At 40.4% G+C, this 25,251-nt stretch overlaps 1 protein-coding gene across 2 annotated transcripts in view; it reads left to right on the forward strand.

The window, feature by feature from the left end:
• Nucleotides 1–25,251, forward strand: part of eefsec (eukaryotic elongation factor, selenocysteine-tRNA-specific) — a 186,416-nt gene that overhangs the window by 65,787 nt on the left and 95,378 nt on the right. For both annotated transcript variants that reach the window (XM_031901177.1, XM_002933081.5), the window contains exons 5-6: nt 9,417–10,058; nt 19,082–19,238. In XM_031901177.1, coding sequence (XP_031757037.1) covers nt 9,417–10,058; nt 19,082–19,238 — 799 coding nt within the window. The remainder of the gene's footprint in view (nt 1–9,416; nt 10,059–19,081; nt 19,239–25,251) is intronic.

Here is a 25,251-nt window from a genome sequence, read left to right on the forward strand (position 1 = left end):
TGCCATGCATGGAACATGCTGAACAATAGGAAATCTAAAGAGACCAAAGATCGGTTTGTGCTTGGGCAGAGCCGTATTGCCTCGGCGTGTTGTATTTATACAGAACAAAGGTCTGGATCACAGCATTAAGAAAGAGTTACTTTTAATTTTATAGTGGAATTAGTTAGCATAACAGGGTTGTGTATCCCTCATACAGGGCCATAAAAGATCATGACCTACAAGCGACCTTCGCTCTCCGCTTTTAAGTCGCTCTTGACCTCATCCAATAACAGAGCTGAAATAGCCCAACATACGGGAGCGGAGATCACTTAATACCTTCGCGAGCGGCCAGGCAGCCTCTAGGACGCTGTGCTTTAATCTCCCCATCCACACGGCGCTCATTTTAATTTGCAAAATTGAACCCAGGTCGAGTGCAGTAAAGCCTGGTTTGGGTAAATATTCATGCACCACTGATCTTACATGTCTCCATTTCATTCCTGAGATTGGGAGAATTACCTTGCCCGGCTGCGTATACTCCCAGGCTGATTTCTATTTAAGATAGGTGGCTGCTCACACTCCTGTACGTGACACAAAGCAAACACAAATATATTTATAGAACTGCTTTTCCGTACCAAAGGGGCTCATACTTTTATAGGCGGCATTTGAAACCAGGGGCCCTAATGGCGGCTCGTCAGCTTCATTATGTAGAAACCTTTAGCTGCGTTTCTTGCTGTTTATGCATGGGTATAGTCATATTACGTCTTATCGTGTACAAACTACTAAGATGTGTCTGATTCATTGAATAAAAAATGTCGATTCTGGGTAAAACTAGGTGATAGCTGATATTGCTGAGCTCTCTTTTCTGTCTATTATAAATGAGACAGATGAAAACCACAGGCAACAGTATGCCTTACTAACAGTGAATGCTAGTATGATGTATCATTATTCTTTATTTATATAGTGCCGACATATTCTGCAGAGCTGTGCCAGAGATTATACACCGTTCAGATGCTTACAGTCTAAAGCTGGCCATACACAGTAAGATCCGCTCGCTTGGCAAGGTCGCCTAGTGAGCAGATCTTCTCCCTATATACCAACCTACGAGTGGATGATATCGGGCTAATTTGGTCATTTGGTCTTAGGGTCAAACAATCAAATTAATCGGCGGGTATAGGCGGCGCCAGTTCAGGGACTGTATCAATGAGCTAATGCGGTCCCCGATTTGATGGGAAAATCAAACCTGCCGATCGAGATCTGGACAATTTCAGGCCAGGTGTCAGTCGAGGAGGCCCGTCGTTACATGTACCTACTGTATATATGGCAGATAAGCTGCCGAATTGGCCTAAAGGACAGATATTGGCAGCTAGAAGCGTCCTGTGTATGGCCACCTTAATGTCCCTATCACTGTCACACACACTGGTCAGTTTTATCAGGAGACAGTTAACCTGTCGGTATGTTTTGGAGGAAACCCACACAACCATAGGGAGAACACGCAAACCCCTAGTAGATGGTGTCCTAGCTGGAATTGAACATAGGACCTCAGTGATGGAGGGCAGCAGTTGAGAGAGCAGTATTTTGATACAAGTTGTTACTTTGTTTGTTTTCTTTTTGCGTGTATGTATAGGTATGGGAAATGTTATCTGGAAAACGGAGCTATCTCACACAGATTCCATTTTAATCAAATAATTCACATTTTTAAAAATGATTTCCTTTTTCTCTGTAATAATAAAACAGTACCTGTACTTGATCCCAACTAAGATATAATTACCCCTTATTGGGGGCAGAACAGCCCTATTGGGTTTATTTAATGGTTAAATGATTCCCTTTTCTCTGTAATAATAAAACAGTACCTGTACTTGATCCCAACTAAGATATAATTACCCCTTATTGGGGGCAGAACAGCCCTATTGGGTTTATTTCATGGTTAAATGATTCCCCTTTCTCTGTAATAATAAAACAGTACCTGTACTTGATCCCAACTAAGATATAATTACCCCTTATTGGGGGCAGAACAGCCCTGTTGGGTTTATTTAATGGTTAAATGATTCCCTTTTCTCTGTAATAATAAAACAGTACCTGTACTTGATCCCAACTAAGATATAATTACCCCTTATTGGGGGCAGAACAGCCCTATTGGGTTTATTTAATGTTTAAATGTTTAAGTAGACAAAGTATGATGATTCAAATTACTTAAAGACCCCTTATCCAGAAAACCCCTGAGCATTTCTGGATAACAGTTCCCATACCTGTATAAGGTTATTTAACGCTGCACAATTTTACAATGTTGAAAAGTACACACAGGGAGAATAAGAATAGACACAGTGGGAAGGAGGTCCCTGCCCTGCAGAGCTTACAGTTCTAAGTGGGTGCATACCATACAGGCTCAAGTAGCAGGGCAAATGCGTACTAAGGTTTGGGCAATGTCCCTTGAGTCATGTGCTCTCTACTGTGGTGCTAGCGAGGACCTTTAAATTAAACTTTAGTATGATGAGAGGGTGATATTCAGAGCATTTGCAATTGGTTAAAAATTGTTTTTTTTTTGTAATTATTTAGCTCTTTGTTCAGCTGCTCTTCAGCTTGCAATTTTAGCAGCTATCTTGTTGCTAGGTTGTACTTTGAATTCAAATATGAATAGGAAAGGACCTGAATAAAAAGATAAGTAACAAAAAATAACAGTAGCCATAAAATCATAGACTCACAGAGCAACACTTTATTGGCTACCGGTGTCAGTGGCCCCCATTGGAAAGCAGGAAAGATTTACAAGAAGAAGGCAAATTTTATAAAAAAAAAATGAAGACCAACTGAAAAGTTTTCAAGAGCTTGATTAGGAGTTCTAAGGTCATTTTGTTATTCTATTTTTCGTTTTTTAATTCTTTCTACATTTTTCTACTTTTTAAACCTTAGCAACAGATGTTGGTTTAAAAGTCTAGCTGTCCATACATGGGCCAATATAAGTTGCCGACTTGACCCCTCCAGAGTCGGCAGCTTGTAAATCAATGTATGGGGGCCATTACTGCCCAACTGATATCTAAAAATCGGGCAGGTTTGTAAATCCCACTTAGATTGTAAGCTCTACAGGGCAGGGACCTCCTTCCTACTGTGTCTCATACAACAGGGCACTTAATCTCTCTGTATTTATACTTATTTATTGTGTTTATTATGACACTTGTCCTGTGTGTAATTGTATATATTGTAAAATTGTACAGTGCTTTATAAATAAAGTTATACATACATACATACATTCATTCAGGACTCAAAGTGTGTCTTTTTAAAATGCGACAAGGCAAAATAAATAGTGTTCCAAGTGGACGAGCCAAGGCTGTATACATCCGGTAAATATTACGTTTTGTGTCCCGCTGCGTTTTGGAATTTCCTAAGGAATGTTCGAGCTTTTATTCAACTTCCTTTCTTTATTTTCGCTGACACTCTCATTTTTTTGTGACCTTGAAAGGTGATACTTTCGAATTAATGTTGTTTCTTCTTGTCAAATAATTCCCCTGAATAAGGTATTCAGTTGCAGTCCCGCCATCCTATTAGCGTGCTACATTAATGCTAAGAAGTGTACAGACATTTGCAATTACCATTATTAATTGTGGTTTGGATTGGAACCAGTGGCAATCAGTCATACAATACTTTGTTTAATGAAAGTGACTTTAACACTACAAAGTGTGGCGAGTAGGGAATAAATAAGGATTTTGTCAGAAGGGAAAGGGAAGCCAAGATGCTGTTTGCTGTGATATCAAAACTGCACAATCTGGGGCTCATTAATAAACACTGGGCAGATCTGCAGTGTAACCAATAGAAATCAATCGGTGATTAACTTTTTCCAGTCAGCTACAAGTTTAACAACAAAAATAAACATCTGATTGGTTGCCATGGGTTACTGCCCAGGTGCAAATTTGCCCGGTGTTTATAAATGACCCCCAGAAAGTGAAATACAGTGAATTGCCAGTGATGTCCCCTCTACATGCACAAAAACATGGCAGTAGCACTTAAAATTGCACTTTGGACACTGCACTTGCAGACACATGCGCCCTGTAGTCTTTACTGGCCAGCTGCTTTGCCATTATAGGGATTGATGGCTTTCCTTGGACACTTTTTATTTCTTAATTGCACTGTTTACAAATAATTTACTCTACCATATAAAATGTTATTCTTGAACCAACAAATGTATTTTTAGCTGTAATATTGGTGTGTAGGCGCCATCTCAGTGCATTGTGCCTGAGTCTGAGCTTTCAGAAGGAGCCAGCGCTACACATTAGAACTGCTTTCAGGCAACCTATTGTTTCTCCTACTCCCATGTAACTGGAGGAGTCCCAAGCCGGACTTGGATTTCTTACTATTGAGTGCTATTCTGATACCTACTGGGAGCTGCTATCTTGCTCCCTTCCCATTGTTCTGCTGATCGGCTGCTGGGAGGGGGGGGATATCACTCCAACTTGCAGTGCAGCAGTAAAGTGTGACTGAAGTTTATCAGAGCACAGATAACATGGCTATGGCACCCTGGGAAATGAAGAATGGGAAATTTTAAAATTAAATATGAAAAAATCTGTTTGCGTTTTTGAAAAACAGATTACAATACAGGATTCTGCTGGAGAAGCTCTATTAACTGATGGGTTTAAAAAAAAAAAAAAAAACCATGACAGTATTCCTTTAGGTAAAGAGCAGAGAGTGAAGAGAATAACAAAGAACAGATACTGCTTTCGTTAGCAATTACTTTATGAATAATATAAAATGGGCAGTGGTGCAACCTCATGGGCCCCTCATAAGAGTTTTAATGTCACTCATTCAGATATGTTCTGTTTTAGTCCCTCATATGGGACCTTTAACATTTGTTAATATGATTCCCTTTTTAACCTTTCCATCAACTTTCCGTCCCCTTTTCTGCACATTGTTTGTAGCCAACAGCTCCACTGGAGCTCCTCAGTCACGTCTGTGTGCCTTGGCTTCACTCTGTCCTGCTGTTCGCTCTGGGATAATTCTGCCTAAATAAATATAATAATATAATAATAATAGTATTGTAAAGGCTTCCTTTCTACCTTAGGTGGTAAATACAGTGGATATTACAGAACACAAGTGGACTATGGTCAGGGCTGAGAATCAGCTTGCAAGTCAGTTTTGGAAAGAATTTTCTGGCCTGAGAGCAAATGTTTGGGTTTTTCATGTAACTGAGCGACTCAGAGCTTTCTCCAGCCATGTAAACCTGCATTTGGTTTTTATTTGTTTATTTTTTTCTTATAATTTTATTAGTACAGGTATAGGACCTCTTATCCAGAATGCTTGGGACCTGGGGCTTTCCAGATAAAGGGCCTTTCCGAATTTTGATCACCATACTTTAAGAGGCCAATTAATCATGGTTCTGATTTTATTGGTTTTAGAGTGTTTTTGTAACCACGATAAAATAATTTCCACTAGAACTACAAGTCTAGTTTAGAACTTGTAGTCTAGAACTAGTAGTAATTTATTAAAAGATTCAAATTGAAAAATAGCGAATTAAAATGCGGAACAAAATCAAAAAGAACTCAAAAAGCTCAAAATGTTTTCATAAGAATTTTCATGCAATTACAAACAAAAAAAAAAGGCCCCCAAAACCTCTAAAACCTCCAGATTGTTACAGTTTGCCTAGGACAGCTGCTATTGCCTTCTAAATGTCTGCAACTGCTTTTAGATGGTGAAGTTTTGTCTTTTGTGTTTTTTTTTTCTGCTTAAAAAAATACGAACATTAGTAAAGTAAATGTGCTCATCTTTAGTGGGACTGTGGCTCACTCCGCCTGTACCGTTGCACTCGAAAATGCCCCGTCTGCATGGGGCCAGACATGGATAGGATTCGGATTAGAAGCAGGAGGATCAGTAAAAATCTTTCCTACACATCACTAGTGCACTTGCTGCATTTGGAAAAAAAAAGGTGGCACAAATACAACTAAGTACAAAGCCCGCACCTTCAATCAGTGTTGGACAGAGATTACAGGGGCTCACCAGAAAATAGGCTAAATAGTTAGAAGCAAGAGGGCCCACTGACACCTGGTCCCACCGGGAGTTTTCCTGGTATCCTGGTGGGCCAGTCCAACACTGCCTTCAATGACCGGCTCCAGTGGTGCAACTATTGGGTGGGTCGGAACGGGTAGGATTTGGTTTGGAAGCGGGAGGGTCAGTAAAAATCTGACAAGGCATCACTGCATGCACTTGCTTGCATTTGAGAAAGAACCAAGGCAACTTAGTGCAAAGTCCGCATAAATGAACGGGTCCAGTTGTGCAACTATTGCACCTTTCCCTCCCCGTAGCCACAAGTGCGGTCATAAATGATTCCTAAAAACTTATTAGAGGCAAATATTCCTAAAATGCCTGTGTTCCAATTCAGCATGATATGGTTCCCTACAAGCAAATGAAATGAATTACTCTAATAATCTCTGAGAAAACACATGCAACGTCTCGCTAGCAGATGGGAGCTTCATATTGATTGTGGTTTCCCAGCACCAATCCCAGAATTGCCGATTCCATATGGGCTTACAGGTTCATTCATAAAAAGTCCTTAACTACCAAGTGGCCACTCTCTGCGCATAAACGGATGGCAAAGGGGCATGAAGAGGCAGTGTTTAACCCCAGGCCCGTGCCAGCGGCTGTCTGTAGTTCTGAGCTGTTTATCTATGTTATCTGACAGAGATCTTCTGTAATTGTACCCACTACACAGTCAGTGTCTCTGCTTGCATGTTGTGCTCTGCCGGCTGATACACAGCATAAATCTTTCATAATGTCTTTAAGGGACCTGAGTCTCCCAGACAGTGCGGCAGGTCACTTTCCTTACAGAGATGCTTTGTCAAGTTGACGATTGCTGGGAGCTGCAATGTAACACCACTTGGGCCTGTGAGCTCTGTCTGTACAGTTCCTGTAGCCTAGTCATTGCTCAGCAAATAGATTCCAGCCTTATTTAAAGGTGAACCGCCTTCCGAACCAAAATTTGTTAAATAGCCACACAGAAACCCCTAATATCCCTATCACTGTAATCTGTTCCTTCAAAAAGTATAAATAAATAACATTTTATATGCTGAAATCCAGCTGCAAAACAGATCTTCTCTCTCTGCATCATTTGAAATCCTGGCAGGGGAGGAGGAACTAAAACACTGATGTTACAAATTATAACAACTGCTCCACAGCTTACAGACAGCATGCAGGAACTACATAACCCACAATGCATTGCACTGGGATGTTCCTTTCCTTATTGACATCACGTGTGCAGGGAATTGTGGGATTGGGAGGATGCAGGCTGAAGGCTGAGGACAGGCGCTACTGTTACATTTTATTTGAGTCACAAAGTAGCCAGCCAGATCAACAGGGGGCGGGGCTTAGGGAACTGTTCCAAACCATATTATTACATTAAAAATCATGAAAAGGCTGCATATTTTTGTTGTTGTATATTAAAATTATGTTTATTTTTCAAAAAGCTATATTTGGGGGGTGTTCCCCTTTAAGTATGCAGGGAATTGCAAACAGGCTGCTGCTCATACAAAGCATCACTCATTTGTGTTAGGTGCTTGTAATTCATCTTCTGCTGATCTTCTACTGGCTAACGGGTTTAGGGATTATATACAGAAGGACAGAGCAAGAAGTATGAAACATAACTGATCTTTTATACAGATGTTACACTTGGGAATGGGTTATTAAACTGTTATTCTCTCTCTTCATTTCCAAAATTGCTCTTTCTTTCTTGTAAGAAATACTAACTATGAAAAGTCATTTTTTTATACAGATATGGGACCTGTTATCCAGAATGCTCGGAACCTGCCATTTTAGGATAAGCGGTCTTTCTATAATTTGGATTATAGCTCATTAAGTATACTAAAAACATGAAAAAAAAACCCATTAGGACTGTTTTGCCTTAAATAAGGATTATTTATATCTTAGTTGGGATTAAGTACAAGGTACTGTTTTATTATTACAGAGAAAAGGGAATCATTTAACCATTAAATAAACCCAATAGGACTGTTCTGCCCCCAATAAGGGGTAATTATATCTTAGTTGGGATCAAGTACAGGTACTGTTTTATTATTACAGAGAAAAGGGAATCATTTAACCATTAAATAAACCCAATAGGGCTGTTCTGCCCCCAATAAGGGGTAATTATATCTTAGTTGGGATCAAGTACAGGTACTGTTTTATTATTACAGAGAAAAGGGAATCATTTAACCATTAAATAAACCCAATAGGGCTGTTCTGCCCCCAATAAGGGGTAATTATATCTTAGTTGGGATCAAGTACAGGTACTGTTTTATTATTACAGAGAAAAGGGAATCATTTAACCATTAAATAAACCCAATAGGGCTGTTCTGCCCCAATAAGGGGTAATTATATCTTAGTTGGGATCAAGTACAGGTACTGTTTTATTATTACAGAGAAAAGGGAATCATTTAACCATTAAATAAACCCAATAGGACTGTTCTGCCCCCAATAAGGGGTAATTATATCTTAGTTGGGATCAAGTACAGGTACTGTTTTATTATTACAGAGAAAAGGGAATAATTTAACCATTAAATAAACCCAATAGGACTGTTCTGCCCCCAATAAGGGGTAATTATATTTTAGTTGGGATCAAGTACAGGTACTGTTTTATTATTACAGAGAAAAGGGAATCATTTAACCATTAAATAAACCCAATAGGGCTGTTCTGCCCCCAATAAGGGGTAATTATATCTTAGTTGGGATTAAGTACAAGGTACTGTTTTGTTATTACAGAGAAAAAGGTAATCATTTTTTTAAAATTTGATTTATTCCATTATAATGGAGTCTATGGGAGATGGCCTTCCCTTAATCTGGAGCTTTCTGGATAAAGGTTTTCAGATAAGGGATCATTGTTATATTGTTATATTTGTGTAAGGGCAGAGGGTAGCATTGTTTTAGGTTCAGTTCTATCTTAGCTTGACAAAGGGTTAATGTAGACCTGAAACGTTGCTATACTGGCCTGTGCCAATTATGTGAATAAAGGTCTTTTTAGGAAAATTGGAATATGGATTGCTGTTTATAATTTGATGATTATTGGTTCTGCAAGGTGAATACAGAGGAGGAGAAAGGAACCTGGCCTGGTGCTGACTATCAGCAGGTTTACTGAGGCACAGAGGTTAGCTTTGCTTTCTTTCGCTTTAGGTTCAGTTCCAGCCAGGGCACTATCTGCAAGGAGTCTGTATTTTTCTCAATGTCTTTGTGGGTTTTCTGTTTCCTGATACAAATAAGCCCCAGTGTGTGTGATAGGGACCTTAGGTTGTAAGCTCCACTTGGGCAGTGACTGATGGGAATAATGTATGCTCTCAGTACACTGGCACTGTATAAATAAAGAATAACCCAATCAGTTTCTTAATTTAACATTGCCTAAATACTCAATTGATTTTATGATAGACATTCTATTTTAGAACCATTTCTTATTACAATTATTTCTGTTTTTCAAACAGGTTACCAAAAAGGTGAAGAGCATGCAGATGTTCCACAAGCCGGTCAGCCAGGCAGTACAGGGAGATCGTCTGGGTATTTGTGTGACTCAGTTTGACCCTAAGCTGCTGGAAAGAGGACTTGTATGTACTCCAGAGTCTTTGCACACTATTCATGCAGCTATAATATCTGTAAATAAAATACCATACTACAAAGGATCCCTACAAACCAAGGCCAAGTTTCACATAACTGTCAGCCATGAAACAGTCATGGCAAAAGTGACTTTCTTTAGCCTCCCCCCTGCCAGTTTCAATGAAGAATTGCCAGCGAATGTGTTTGATTTCGGGAAGGAGTATCTGTACCAGGATGGCTACATTTCCAAAGACTCCAAGAACTCAGAGCAGAACAAAGTGGACAACCACCAAGGAGAAGAAGCCATACCCAAGCAGCAGTGGGCCCTCTTAGAATTTGAAAAACCCGTGACGTGCCCCAAGTTGTGTCTTGTTATTGGCTCCAAGTTAGACACCGACATCCATTCCAACACCTGTAGACTTGCCTTTCATGGTGTCTTGATAGAAGGTGTAGAAGATAAAAATTATTCCGAGAGCTTCCTGCCCAATCTCAAAGTCTATAAATTAAAGCACAAGGAAGGGCAGGTAGAACGGGTAAGACCAATCATTACTGTCGGTGTGTACCACATGACTTGCTGCAGACACTCATAGCGAGCCTTTCTAGAACGGGTAACTTTGCCTTTTACATTATATGTGATTAATTTAACTGATATCTATGATAGATGATGAGTAGAAAAGTGAGGTAATGATTCAATCAGTGGGTATGCAGTAAAGGGATACAGGTAGATCTGGAACTAGGGCAGGCTCTCAGTTTGTAATTTCAGCAACTATGTGGTTGCTAGGGTCTTATTTACCCCAGCAACCAGGCAGAGCTTTGAACAAATGACTGGAATATGAATAGGAGAGGGCCTGGATAGAAAGATAAGAATATAAATTAACAATAATAAGTTGTAGCCTCACAGAGCAATAGTTTCTTGGCTGCCGGGGTCAGTGACCCCCATTTGAAAGATGGAAATATGTAAAAGAGGAAGGCAAATAATTTAAAAACAAAATAAAATGAACAAAGACTAATAGGACATTCTATAACATAATAAAAGCTAACTTAAAGGTTAACCTCCTCTTTAAAGTTAAAAATCTCAAATGAGGATGGATGGGTTGTTGCAATAATTGCAGCTACTAATTTAAAAGCCTATTACAAGGCATGAGTGAAGCTCTGTATGCTCACACAGCTTCAAAATAGCCGAAAATACATTGTCAGCACTTGAAATGTTTTGGTTTTGAACATGCTGGAATATCCCCCCTATAAAAGAGTCTTTATGATCTGCTAAATACACGAATGCTGAGTCATTTTATATGTTCCTGCTGTTAATTCGCTGCAGTTAGCTCAAAGGCAGTAAAATCCCCCTGTTGCTGGGTTATGAGCCCACTCGGGCCTGTAACTTAGTAGTCTGGGTTTGCCATACATACAGGTAAGTGTTGTGGGGAAGCCAAATACCTCTGTGCCCTTATCTGGGGTTCCGCATTATTTATTGGTTACTGACAGTCAGCGGGAGGGCAGGCAGCAGAGCCCCAGTGAATAAAGCATGTTTATGAGCACTGAGCAAGCAGAGACTTGAACACAATCTCATTATGAGAACAGGAGCCAAGGTGTGCCCAGTGCCCAGCTATTCACAATATATGGCATCCTTTTCTGTTTGGCAGGGCAGGCTGGCAACAATAGCCATTGAAAGTAGAAGGAAATGTATAATTACAGGGGGGGTGCCAAAATGTTAGGCACCCCCAGTGATTGTAATAATTTACCTGATACCCTGGGCTGGTGCCCCTGTCAGCAAGAAACTGCCCCGGGGTACCTGGGCACAAGTGATCCTCTTACTCCTGTCTTCTTTCCTCCTGATGCCATTTTGGCCCAGCATTTTGGCACCCAAAACAGGTTTAATCCCAAAATATTGATACATTTGTATTTTTATTGTGCTATGAGGGATTCAGCTGAGCCATAGCAGAGCCGTATCTGTGCTAATCATACAGTGCTGAGCAGGGCTGGATTTGGCAAGGCACCAAAGGTTCCGGCCTAGGGCGGCACAAATGAAGGTGCTTATACCCAGAGCACTGCAGTCTAGGTGCGCATCCCCTGTGCTCTGGGTGTAAGTCAAACAATGCGCATGTGTGTGATCCTGGGGTTGGGCCAGAGATAAAATACATATATTTCTCTAAAATTAATACCATACAATCTTCAATCCATTTCTATATAAAGGGGTCATTGTTCTGCTGCTGAGATCTACTGGTCACCAGATCAGAGCCAACTGGTAGATTACACTCTTGCCTTTTGGGCACCACTATCAGGGCTGGATTTGCTAACACGGCACCCCAAGGCTTCCCCCATTCCACCAATGACCCCCAACCCTCCCCGCAAGTGCACATTCGCATCCTTTTAATTCACGGAGCAGTGGGGAAGAGACGCACTTAAGTTTTCTGCACATCCGGTCCCCATTGCTCCGTAGGTTAGCAAAGCTTTGGCAGTATGTTGAAAGCAGCATCATTCTGGCTGTTTAAATTCTCTGCACTGCTGGTTCCGACTCCTGAAAAAATGTAGCTAAAGCCAACAGAATAACCTGCACAGAGAAATTATTTCTCTTTGAGTCAGAGAACAGATAGAGATAAAAAAAATATATGTATGGGATCCGTTTCCAGGAAACATATTTCCTTTTTTTACATTGTGGATAACAGGTCCTGTACCTGTACTGCTCTCTGTTACAATTACATTACATTATCCGGAAACCTGTTATCCAGAAAGCTCCGAATTACGGAATGCCTTTCTCCCATAGACTCCATTTTAATGAAATAATTGAGATTTTTAAAACTGATTTCCATTTTCTCTGTAATAATAAAACAGTACCTTGTACTTGATCCCAACTAAGATATAATTACCCCTTATTGGGGGCAGAACAGCCCTATTGGGTTTATTTAATGGTTAAATGATTCCCTTTTCTCTGTAATAATAAAACAGTACCTGTACTTGATCCCAACTAAGATATAATTACCCCTTATTGGAGGCAAAACAGTCCTATTGGGTTTAATTAAAGGAGACATATCCTATAAAAATGATGAATGTACCAGGGAATTATACTCCTCTAGATATAGAAGGATTGTGCTTAAAAAGTTGTGTTTCTGACTGATTTATTGAGAAATTCCCCCCAAACCCCACTAGCCCCGCCCATCTGTTCCACTTCCTGCTGGCTGAATTCTCTGGATGAGCTGGGGAGCCGGCGGCCCTCCGTACCCTGCACTGTAGGATAGGAACCAATCAGCAGCTAGGCTGACCTGATAGGGAACTGCAGCCTGTCTGTGCTTTTGTGACTGCAGGGCTGTGATTGGCTCTCCCCTTCCTACTGTGCTTCTGGCAGAGACAGTTAGGACACGCCCACTCTCCATTTCACACTGGACAGAGAAGTGAGAGGATCTATAGGGAGCTCCAATAAAGGGGCCATTTTTACAGAGAGGATTAATTTTTAGCCCAAAGGGAAACCAGCACCGGATATTATTCATAATTGCCTACAAAATTAGCCATTTTTCCCATTTATCCAATATGTCTCCTTTAATGTTTTTTTGTTTTTACGGAAAAGACACCTTATCCGGAATACCCTTGGTCCTGAGCATTCTGGATAACGGGTCCCATACCGATATATTTTTTGCATTGTGCAAGAGAAAAAAAAAGTTTGGGGGTAAATAATGATTTATAGATTTAGGGAAAAAAACATTTGTTGATTGATGCAATATTTCTGGGATGGATTTGCAGATGCAAAAGTGAATGATTTCTTTCTAGAAAACCCAGGAATGAGTTGAAATGTGGGGAAGAATGCTGCGCGCTCCCATTCGGGTTTGCATGTCACCTAGCAGACGCCAGGATAAATATTTCACCTGCTTTGAAGTCTGCGTGCAGCTTTGTTTTGTTCTGGCTCAGTGCTGCCGGCATGCTAAGTGCTATCGGGACACGAGGGCTGGAGGCAGGCAAATAAATAGCTGCGCGCAAGCGGCTAATAAAGAGTCACCGGCGAGGAATAAAAGTAAAATGTATTGACTTATCGCCTTTACGAGCTCCCAGTGGATTTCCAAATGTCTTTTTTATTGCGCAGTCATTTCTTGATATCATTTAAATTTTCACCTCCTGTCAAAGGGCATAATTTTAATCCCAGTTGTGGTGGAAAATGCTTTTTATGTGGCACAATCCCCTTCCATGAGTTGGTTCAGCTCAACCTTAATAAATCCTGCCGGATAGTCTAACTGGCCCAAAAGGTGTCCTGCTCAGAATTCTGCATTAACCCCAGGTGTACTGAGGGGCAGACTTTTCTTCTGAAATGCCAGTTTATTTAAAAAAAAAAAAAAAAAAGCGCAACAGAATATTCCCGCGCACAATTTGCATGCTGGCGAGGATCACGTTCAATGAAGCTAAAAAATTCAAATATTTTAATAAGTGAATAAGAAGTTGTTAGCAACTATTCCCATTGACTTCTATTGATCCTCTTTAGATTTACTTGCAGAGTTTTTTCTGGCGACTTTTCGAGGATTTTTTCTTTAATAAATCCCATACCTGTAGTAAATTATCTTTTATTCTAGTATTAGTTATTGGTTGTTTTATATATATATGTGTATATATATATATAAATTTTGTACAGCACTGCAGTATATGTTGGTGCTTTATAAATACACCTTTATAATACAGGTATAGGACCCATTATCCAGAATGCTCGGGACCAAGGGTATTCCGGATAAGGGGTCTTTCCGTAATTTGGAACTCCATACCTTAAGTCTACTAAAAAATCAATAAACCCAATAGGATTGTTTTGCATCCAATAAGGATTATTTATATCTTAGTTGGGATCAATTACAAGGTACTGTTTTATTTCTACAGAGAAAAAGGTAATCAGTTTTAAATTCTGAATTATTTGATTAAAATGGAGTCTATGGGAGACAGGCTTTCCATAATTCAGAGCTTTCTGGATAATGGGTTTCCCATACCTGTAATAGTAATGTATCTAGTGTGTGGGCAGTACGGTAGCTCAGGGGATATCACATATGCTTTGCATCACTGGGGTCCAAAGTTTGATTCTGCTCAGTTTACTGCCTGCAAGGAGTGTGGATATTCTCTGCATGTCTGTATCTCTGTGGGTTCCTTGGTTTTATCCATGTTCCAAACATACAAGGAGGTTACTGGGCTCCTGATGAAATTCACCGGTGTGTGTGTGAGTACACGTGCATTGCATGTACACAACATTACCAGAAGTATTAGGGCACATGAACAACACACCCATATGTACTTGCTTGCCAAACATTTACTTTTGTATTGAAAGTCATGAAAGGGCACCTATTGTCCTGGAGGTGCTGGATAGTAGAGCCCACACTCCTGTAGGGGGAACAGAATGCTAACAGGGTTGCCACCGTTCAAAGATGCTAATGGGTGTATTTATCATGCTGTGTAAAAAGTGAATGAAGCATTACCGGTGATGTTCCCCAGGGCAACCAATCAGCAATTAGATTTCAACCATTTAGAAAACCAAAGCAAAGCATCTGATTGGCTGCTATGAACTGAACTGGTAATGTTTTACTCCACTTTTTACACAGCATGATAAATATACCCCTTAAGTCGGGGGGGGGGGGGCAGCTTTTCAGGGATGGGTGTGTATAACATATATATGTGTATAAAATATAACAGTAGTCGACTGTCCTCAGCCTGCCTTCAGCCTGCATCCTCCCAATCCCACAATTCACTGCACATATGATGTCAATAAGGAAAAGAACATTACAGTGCAATGCATTGTGGGTTATGTAGTTTCTGCATGCTGTCTGTAAGCTGTGGAGAAGTTGTTACAATTTGTAACATCAGTGTTTTAGTCCCTCCTCCCCTGCCAGGATTTCAAATGATGCAGAGAGAGAAGAACTGTTTTGCAGCTGGATTTCAGCATATAAAAATAGTATTTATAACTACTTTTTGAAGGAACAGATTACAGTGATAAGTATATTAGGGGTTTCTGTGTCTTTAACAAAGGTTGGTTCCAAAGCTGAAGTTCCCATTTAAAGGAACAGTAACACCAAAAAATGAAAGAGCTTTAAAGTAATAAAAATATAATGCACTGTTTCCCTGCACTGGTAAAACTGGTGTGTTTGCTACAGTAACACTACTATAGTTTATATAATAAGCTGCTGTGTAGCCATGGGGGCAGCCATTCAAGCTGGAAAAAAGGAGAAAAGGCACAGGTTACATAGCAGATAACAGATAAGTTCTGTAGAATACAATAGTGTTTTATCTGTTATCTGCTATGTGCCTGTGCCTTTTCTCCTTTGAATGGCTGCCCCCATGGCTACACAGTAGCTTATTTACATAAATTATAGTAGGCTTTCTGAAGTAAACACACAACTTTTACCAGTGCAGGGCAGCAGCACATTATATTTTAGTTACTTTTATACACTGTCATTTTTTGGTGTTACTGTTCCTTTAACTCACTTTTTCAGGGGTTTTCAGTAAGGTTGTATTAAACTTCAGCACCTCCATTGTACTCTAACACCCCACAGGAAGGAGTTGAATTTGATTGGTAAAAGCAAAGGGTGGCTAAAAATGTGATAACATTTAAACCACTGGGAATCATTTGTCTCATTTGGGCTTGTTAACTCCCTTTTCCTGGAGAAAGTTGCACTGTGAACTCTTCCAAAAGTGCCTCCCAGGGTGGTTATTAATGAATGAGCAGTGAAAGGTGATCCAGCCTTCCAATAGAGAAGCGTGTAAATCTGGGATGCCCATTGTGTGTTCCTTCAGCTGTGGGGGAACTATATCGACCACTGCCACTCTGTTGTTTGGGATGGTGGTAACTGATTTATTGGGTTATGTAATAAAAGGCCAGGAGCAGTAACCAATATCAGCCAATCGGCAAATAGCATTTACTAGTCACTTGATTAAAAGCCAACATCTTATTGGTTGCTATGGGTTACTGCTACTGGGCAAACTTAGTGCCTCTTTATTACATATGGGGGTTAGCGTTGAAGTTTAGCCATCTTTGGCATCAATGTAAAATATATAATTTAACTATTTCCTTGTAAATGGGGGTTCCAGGGCAGCTGAAGTCCTCTCTGCTTTATCCCAACAATCACTTTATCTTCATCAGCCTCCTCTAGAGAATAGTGACCAAAGCAGATATAAATATTGCACAGAAGGGGTGACCAAAGGCAAACTGCAAATTTTTTATTTTATTATACTTTACTAATTTTGGGGTAAATGTTGACTTTTCCAATGTTTGCCTTCTATTTTTGCATTTAAGGAAAATTGACATTTAAGGCAATCTTATTGCCGGCACGCACGAAACGCGTCAGGCGTTCTGGGTTTTTAAGAATGTAAATAAAGTTCGAGTTTTATCCATTCTCTGGCTGACCATGGTGCTTTGCGAGCCGCTTTCTTCAGAGAATCTTATTGCTGAACATAATTTGGGAAAGCGAAGACAAAACCAGTCCTTAAAAGTTATTCTGCCAGATCTTAAAATAGGGATATATGTATATGCAATAAGTACAGAACCAGAATTCTGCCAAAGGCCCAAATCAGAAACATCTGTGTTATTTCAGGGCATCTTTCTGCTGAATGTTGGGAAATGCATGTTTTGCTTGGCCTCTGTGCCTGGCAGGTAGATACATCCAATTATTATTGTTTGTTCTTCAAAGTAACAGTATCATTTTCCATTATTCTGTTGGAGCGACAAGGATTTTCTCAGACCCTTATATTCTAAGAATAGTCTCTTACGTTTAGCCCTTGAGATGCTCATATATGACCTGTCTTGACTGCCGTTGGCCCTTATACAGGACAGAAATGACCACATTTTCCTATCAATATCTAATTGGACAATACAGACCCTTACTAATATGCTTGATAAGCAAAAGCAACTCCTGGCAGTATGGGACCCATGGATTCAGTATCAATACCCACGTTCTTTCAACCAAACTAGAGTCATGCAGAGGGTTGGGTACGCATGAGTTGCCTGCAAGAAAAGTGGGTATCCTGTGGGCTGCGGGTAGGGTTCCCAGATGCAGGTATAGATGCGGGTCTGGGCGTTGTGGGTCTGCAGGTCACAGGTCTTATCTTTTTCTTATTTTATATTATCTATTTAATCTATATTTTACTCTTTTAAACATTTTTTTAAATGTTTTGCCCAAGTCTGATGATGTCACTTCCCACTTGAAGCAACACCACTTCCTGTATAATGGTGGTCAGTGAGTCCCAGATCAGGTTGCGGAAAAGGCTGTTGTTGGTTAGGTAGTGGGTCCAGTGGGTAGTGGGTGGAAATGCGGGTTGCGGGTCCAGGTCGTGGGTTGATGGTCGTGGGTCTGAGCTGGCTTCAGGTTTCAAAAATTGGTTCTGTGCAGGACTCTAGACCTAACTACATTGACTTATTGAAAGACCAATGGCATGGTAGAGCCCTTCTTAGTTTAATAAGTAGCATAATATATAGCAGGGATCCCCAACCTTTTATACACATGAGCCACATTCAAATGGAAAAAGTGTTGGGGAGCAACACAAGCATGGAAAATGTTGTAGGGGGTGCAAATAATCTATAATTGGCTATTTGGTAGCCCCTATGTGGACTGCCAGCCTATAGAAGGCTCTGTTTGGCTTTACACTGGGTTTTATGCAATCAACACTTGTCTCCAAGCCATAAATTCAAAAATGAGCACCTGCTTTAAGGCCACTGGGAGCAACATCCAAGGGGTTGGGGAGCAACTTGTTGCTCACGAACCACTGGTTGGGGGTCACTGATATATAGTATCCAGTGCAGCTTTTCTGTTATTATCTTTGTCCTTTCCCTTTTTCCTCTTTGTGATTTAACTGCTCCACTGACATTCACAAATGTTTTGTGCCACAGGACATGTATGATGTATGGACATCTGTGTAATGCTCTTATGTGATCTTTATGGTGGATTTGCAATCTTTTGTTAATAAATACAAAAAAAACTGAAACAAATAAAATTCAGGCCAAGGAGCCATGGAGCACCTGTGGTCTAGTACAAGTCCCTTGAGGCAACTATGGTCCTTTGAGGGGCACAGTTTTTTGCTCCTTATTGTGGCTAGTGTTGTGCCAGTTTTAATAAAGGTATGTATATTTTTATTTATATAGCGCTACTTATGTATACGCCACTGTACAGCAGAACAATAAATTACTAAACAAACATGAGGTCATACAAAAATAAATAAAAAGTACAGTTGGATTAAAGATTCCATAGAGCTAAGTGACAAGAACTTAGATTGTAAGCTCTACGGGGCAGGGACCTCCTTCCTACTGTGTCGCATACCACATGGCACTTATTCCCTGTGCATTTATATATATTTATTGTATTTATTTATTATAACACTTGTCCTCCCTGTGTGTAATTTTGTAAGATACAGCACTGCGTACCCTTGTGGCGATTAATAAATAAAGTTATACAGGTACAGGTTGTAGCCAGAATAGATTGTGCTGTATTTTTGACAAGGTCCCATTAAAGACTATTGAAGAGGCTGGAATAAGGGTAAATAGAAATTTTGAGTTTCCATTTGTGATTTAATACATATGTACTGAGTAACAGATATTATTCCATGCGTCTTACAGGTCAATGACGATTACTGTATCATCGGCCGTTCCTTGTTCAAGAAGGAGACCAACATCCAACTGTTCGTGGGGCTGAAGGTGAAACTCTCTACAGGAGAGGACGGTGTCATTGAAGGAAGCTTTGGACAAAGCGGTAAATTTAAAATACGAATACCAAGTGAGTAAAGCATTTTGCCTTTGCTGTCAATATATGGCACCGGTCTAAAACCTTTTTTTCAAATAAATGTTTATAGAATAATACGATGAAAGCAAAATTTCACTTTATTTTAACTAAAAGTGTTGCTTCATAACTTATTATTTCACAAAATTCCCTTTGCATTCATCTTTTTTAACATTTTTCAAAGAAACCCAGATTAACACATTTTTTCGGGTCCCTATCTGTAGGATAAGAATCTCACAACAGAGATGCCTTGTTGGCTGCAATGACAAAGGCCCTGTTTTTTAAACTTGGATCCACTGATGTTGCTGGACTACAGTTCCCAGAATCCTTCGACATACTTTTTGTTGCTGTAGTCAGTAACATAGGGCCCAACGTAAAGAAAGAGAGCACTAAGTCATTCTGCAGTGACAGCAATAGCAGCCCAACTTAAACTTAGTTTAGGGTATGTTTTCCCTTGAGGGGGGGACTAATGTGGAGATGGATATCTGTACCTCCTGTGTAAATAAAGGGCAGCTTATTATTTATTTTATGCCACATTACTAGTAAATGCAATAAGAGAAAATGTATTTGGCACAGAGCATTCTACACATTTAATACAATTCTGTACAGGTTAATGGGACACTATACTGACCAATACATGTTTTTCAGGACTTCACCAGTGTCTGAGTTTTTTCAAACATAATTCCTTCCTAGGCTTCAGCGTGAATTTGACCATGCAGGCCAAGACTGTAGATTTAGGCAAATGCCAGAGGGGCTGCTGTAAGATGCCATAGACACTCACTATTTATTGGGCTGGTGGGGGCAGGGGCTGTTTGGGCCTTTTCGTACTTAAATTGCCAGGGCCTATTTTGAATTCAAGTTTGGACCTGCCACCATTTCTTATGAAATGTTAACCAGCCAAGGTAACCATGTTAATACACTTTTTTGTATTGAAAGCAATTGTGTCTGTTACCACATATATGAATAAATGCACATTCACAGATAAGGAAGGCTTTTTTTTTATTTATTTGCAAAACCAAATGTGCCAACGTAGAAACATATTTCCCGATAAGGGTAAAAACTGTCCCAAAGTTCATCTAATTGACTCTTTGTAAACCAGTTACCAGCACCAGGCCGGCCAGCTGGGCTCCCTAGACCCCCCTCGCGGTGCATTACCAAGGGGGGGGGAGGTAAACTACTTGTAGCTAATGGGCAGACAAGCTAAGGGTAGTCTACAGAAGAGATATGCGCCTAGTGCCCCCCTCTACCATTACACCCTAGGCACGTGCCTACCCCTAGTTCCGGCCTTGCCATGTACAGTGTGTCACGCTTTAGCAAGATGGACATAAGTGTTACTGCATTACTTTTAATGGGACCATGACAGTTATGCCCATAAAGCATACTGGTCATTCATTTTGGGGTCTGGCAATATCTGGAAAAGAGAACTGACTCTCAAGCCACTAATATTCCACCTCCCTCACTCTCTAGGAGACTTTACATAGCCCCTTCTGAGGGTGTAGATCACTTCATTAGTCTGTAATATTGTATGTGTGGTTATTTAAATGAAATAGAACATGCCGGGGCTATTTTAGTTAGCTGGGTTCCTTTGGCCAGAGCAGAATCAAGTCAGGAACTGAAGACCTGTGTAACCATAGAAGTCACCACATGTAATGTTTAGGGGGTCACCGAGGGGAAGTTTAGACTATTAGAAAAGCTTAGTCAGACTGTGTTTTCATTCCCTTTGCCTTGTATTTATTTTCAGGGGGAGCACAAATATTCAGTGCTGAACAGTTAAAACAAGATGGGGGAGAGGGGCTTGTATGACACAGCCCATGTGAACTACAGTTCACATTCCATTGCCAGGTCAATGTTGCTTTTTTAATGTGCCTGCATCCTGTTTGTGGTTTTCTTTTTTTTTAATTTCATTAAAAGCAACTGATCAGATTCCTTTATCCCGCGCAAACGTTCAGTCTGTCTTACCCCACAGATTACTTCCATAAAGAATTAAAGTCAACCTTTTCTTGACTCCCTTTGATCGCAGAGGATACCATAGAAGGCTTAATCTGTACACGCTAAATGTTTGTGGTCTTCTCGGAGCATTCGAGTAGGGACATTTCCTCCTCGCTTCCTCTTCCACCAAGTGTTTTTGTACCTTATGAACTTGTAAATCCTAAATATGGGCCTGCAGCCTGCAAGAAGATGTTTTCGCCTACTAATACATGTAGCTTATTTAAAGCAGCTGTCCCATCTAGAAGTATACAAAGGGTTTATTCTTTTTAATGGTTATATAGTCTTGAATATCTGCCTTTTCTCCTTCATCTCATTCTTGGCCTTTGCTTGGCCAGTTGCCTTTCTAACTCACTGTTCTTCTGTGTAGTTTGGGTTGGTGATGGATTGTTGGCTACTAACTCCCCCCTCCCCAGGTCTTAGAATAATGTGTTACCAGCTGAACACATTAGAATCACATTAGAATGAATCACAGTACAATGCACTGCAAAGCATTTATGTGCCAGTAAGGCTCCTTTTGAAGTACAGGTATGGGACCTGTTATCCAGAATGCTTAGGCCAAGCTAACTGTTTTATTATTACAGAGATAAAGGAACTATTTCTTTAAAAAATGAAATAATTTGATTAAATGGAGTCTATGGGAGATGGCCTTCCTGTAATTCAGAGCTTTCTAGATAATGTGTTTCCAGATAAAGTATCTAATACCTGTAATACACATTTTAGTATAAGCACTAAATCAGTGTTTAGTAACCCTTTTTTCAGGGCACTAGATCAGTCTCACTACCCAAAATTGGTTTATGTACCTTGTTCTGTTTCCAGCGGCAGATTTCTACTGGGGGTGCCCCGGGGCAGCCCCCATTCTGGCATGCCGTCCCTAAGTTTTTGTCGCCCCAGGCCCGGGCCTTTGTGGCCTCGCCACAAATCCGGGCCTGTCTATTTCTTTTTTCTGTGGTGTGAGTAAATTTCACTGTATGGGGGGCGAAGTATAATGGAGACCCACTCTAAAAATTTGTTGGTCACATCTTGTAACTTTACAGCCACTTGGTTTTAAGGTCTTTGGTGGCCTCGGGCATGCCATCTGTATGACTGATCATTGTTCTTGAGTACATATAGAAAACCAAAAGGTTGTACATTCGGCTCATTGTATCCCTGCCTAATGGTTTAAAAATTAGTGGTGAGCACAATTAGCCCTTTTTTGCTGGGGTTTATTTAGCCTTGTGAACGCCACTAGCAATCTGCTTTCTCCCAGAGAAAATTTCCTTCAGGTTTTGGACAGCTTTCAACAGAGCAGCACTATAATTTTGACTTATATTCAGAAACAAGCCTTCCCCGATCAGACCCAGAAAGATTATATACAGCTGTATATATGTTTTTGGACCTTCTTTCATACCCAAAATCATGAATTTAAAGTTCAGTCTAAATTAGTGGGTAAAACGCTAAGTACAAACAGGCAGATCACTGGCCATTTTCGGTACACTCTAGTGTAGGGATCCCCAACCATTTTTTTTACTTGTGAGCCACACTCCGATGTAAGAAGTGTAGGTGAGCCACAGAAGCATGAAACAATGTTTCTTAGGGATGCCAAATAAGGGCTTTGATTGGCTATTTGGTAGCCCCATGGGGACTGCTGGCCTGCAGGAGGCTGTGCTGCCAAAACTTGTCTCCAAGCCAGAAATGTAAAAAGGGGCACCAGCTTTGAGGCCACTGAGAGCAAAATCAAAGGGGTTGGTGAGGAAAATATTGCTCCCGAGCTATGGTTGGGGATCACTGAGACATCCCCCCGATCTTGTTTGGACCACTGCAAAACTATCCAATTAGCCAGTAGGGCCTAGTGGCTATTTGGGTAATTTTGCAGTGGTCCAAACAAGCAGATCAGGTGGATGTCTCTGTTGGCTAAATGGATTTACCAACGTGCCTGAATTAGCAGGTGTTTTCCCAACATATGGCAATGCTGCCCACCTTAAGGGCCTACAGATTGGATGTGGCTCTTTATCTGGCTTATGACTTCCACTCAATGACAAGCACTGCTTAAAAGGATTTGCAAAATGATAACTTGCCTCCAGTGGACCCACAGATGGACCCCTGTCCCACAGGAACCCAGTCCATATTTGCTGAGGTGTGAGTCTGAGATGATACTAAGGCAAATGAATTGCAGATCTCTAACCGTGCCATTCACAGCAGTGCATTATCCTGCTTGATGCATTCTGTGTTATACGGTATAACTTTGTCCTGAGCACAGGTTAAAATATGAAACAGGGGAAATTCCTTCAAGCAAATGGTACATTTAAAAGAAATATAAAAGATATATTCTAGTGTGAATGTGTGTTATTGCACAATGGTATACCCAGCTACATTCAGCATTAACCTAATCAATTGCGCTCAACAGACTTGATGAAATTACTCTGTTACAATAGTGTTCTATTTCTTTGTCCGGATCAAATTTTTATCTGAGCTGTCTGATGGCAGTCTAACTAATCATATAATTCTCAGTATAATAGGCTTCTAAAGAGTTACACATCCAGATGAATTGAGTTTTACAGCTCTTCTAATCCAGGTTTAAAAATAGTTCTACTAGTGGAAGCAAGAAGTCAAATGATTGAATTGCAAATGTGCCGTGAACTAAATTATATGACTGTAAAGCACATTGTAACATTATAGCAGCGTCAAGGATTTCTGCTCCCTTGCCAAAGTGCCTTATTGTAAAATGGCTAAGTAAGATGGATATTATTACTGAAGGCCAGGATCAAACGCTTCTCGGGCACAATCTGCTTGTACAAATTGTCTTTGCAGCGGAGTTAAGATAGTATGACACGAAATAAGATAAGTTCATTAGAGGGTTGTTGAACCAGCTCCTGAACATCATCCTTCACGTTCTGGAACCACTTTCTGGCGGCAGTCATTTAATGATATTGATTGCGAACCAAAAATATATTCCCTCTGCTACTGAGTTAAAAGGAAAAGTTCTAGCAAACCGTCAGCAGTAACCTCAGATATCAACTTAATGTGAAAACATCATATTACCTTTAAGGAGATGTATTGGATATTTTTGCATTAAGCAAACAGCACTCTTCAAACAATAATATGCAATCCCAGCTCCAGTTTGGTGGCATGACCTTGTGGAAGCATTACATACAGTTATGGAATAAGGAGACATGGAGGTACCTTGCTTTATTGATAAGCTGTAACGAATTTGTCTAATCTGTAACAAAATTACATACAGCCTAAATCCCTTTATATTCTATCCAGCTCCAACCAGTGCAAATCATGTCAGATTAATGGTACTAAAGGCTGCCATACACGGGCCGATTCTAGCTGTCAATATCAGTCCCTTAGACCGATTTGGCAGCTTATCGGCCCATGTATGGGCACTAACGTTGGGCCTGCCCAACCGACATCTGGCCTGAAATTGGGCAGATCTTGAATGGGCAGGTTTAATTCTTAGTCGGATCGGTGACCGCGTTGGCTCATTGACGTGGTCCCCGAATCACAGACGCCTATACTCGTTGTTCTAATTCGATCGTTTGGCCCCAGCCAACGACCGAATCAGCCCGATTTCGCCCACCCGTAGGTGGGGATATCGGGATGTGCTCGCATGACGACCTCTCCAAGCGAGCGGATCTTAGCGTGTATGGCCACCTTTACTATTAAGGAATAAATAGGATATTATTATTATTAACATTTATTTATAAAGCGCCAACATATTCCGCAGCGCTGTACAATAAGTGGGTTACATACATTGGACATACAGAGTAGCATATAAAGCAAGGTGAAGAGGGCCCTGCTCAAAAGAGCTTACAATCTACAAAGTTGGACAGTTATGTTGTAGATTTTGCCAGTGCAAAATAACCAGCCTTTGTTGGCTCCTTCATTCATAAAAAAACATTTTTCCCCCAACTCTTGCCCTGGCAGATAGATGGGATAGCAGAAATGTTTTGTTTTGTTTTGTTTTCAGATTGCCCTTTAAAATATTTCCTTTTTGCTGGTTATTCCAAATCTTGCTTATTTTGCACATGATATTGTTTGG

Source organism: Xenopus tropicalis, chromosome 4 (genome assembly GCF_000004195.4).
Source record: "Xenopus tropicalis strain Nigerian chromosome 4, UCB_Xtro_10.0, whole genome shotgun sequence".
NCBI lineage: Eukaryota > Metazoa > Chordata > Amphibia > Anura > Pipidae > Xenopus > Xenopus tropicalis.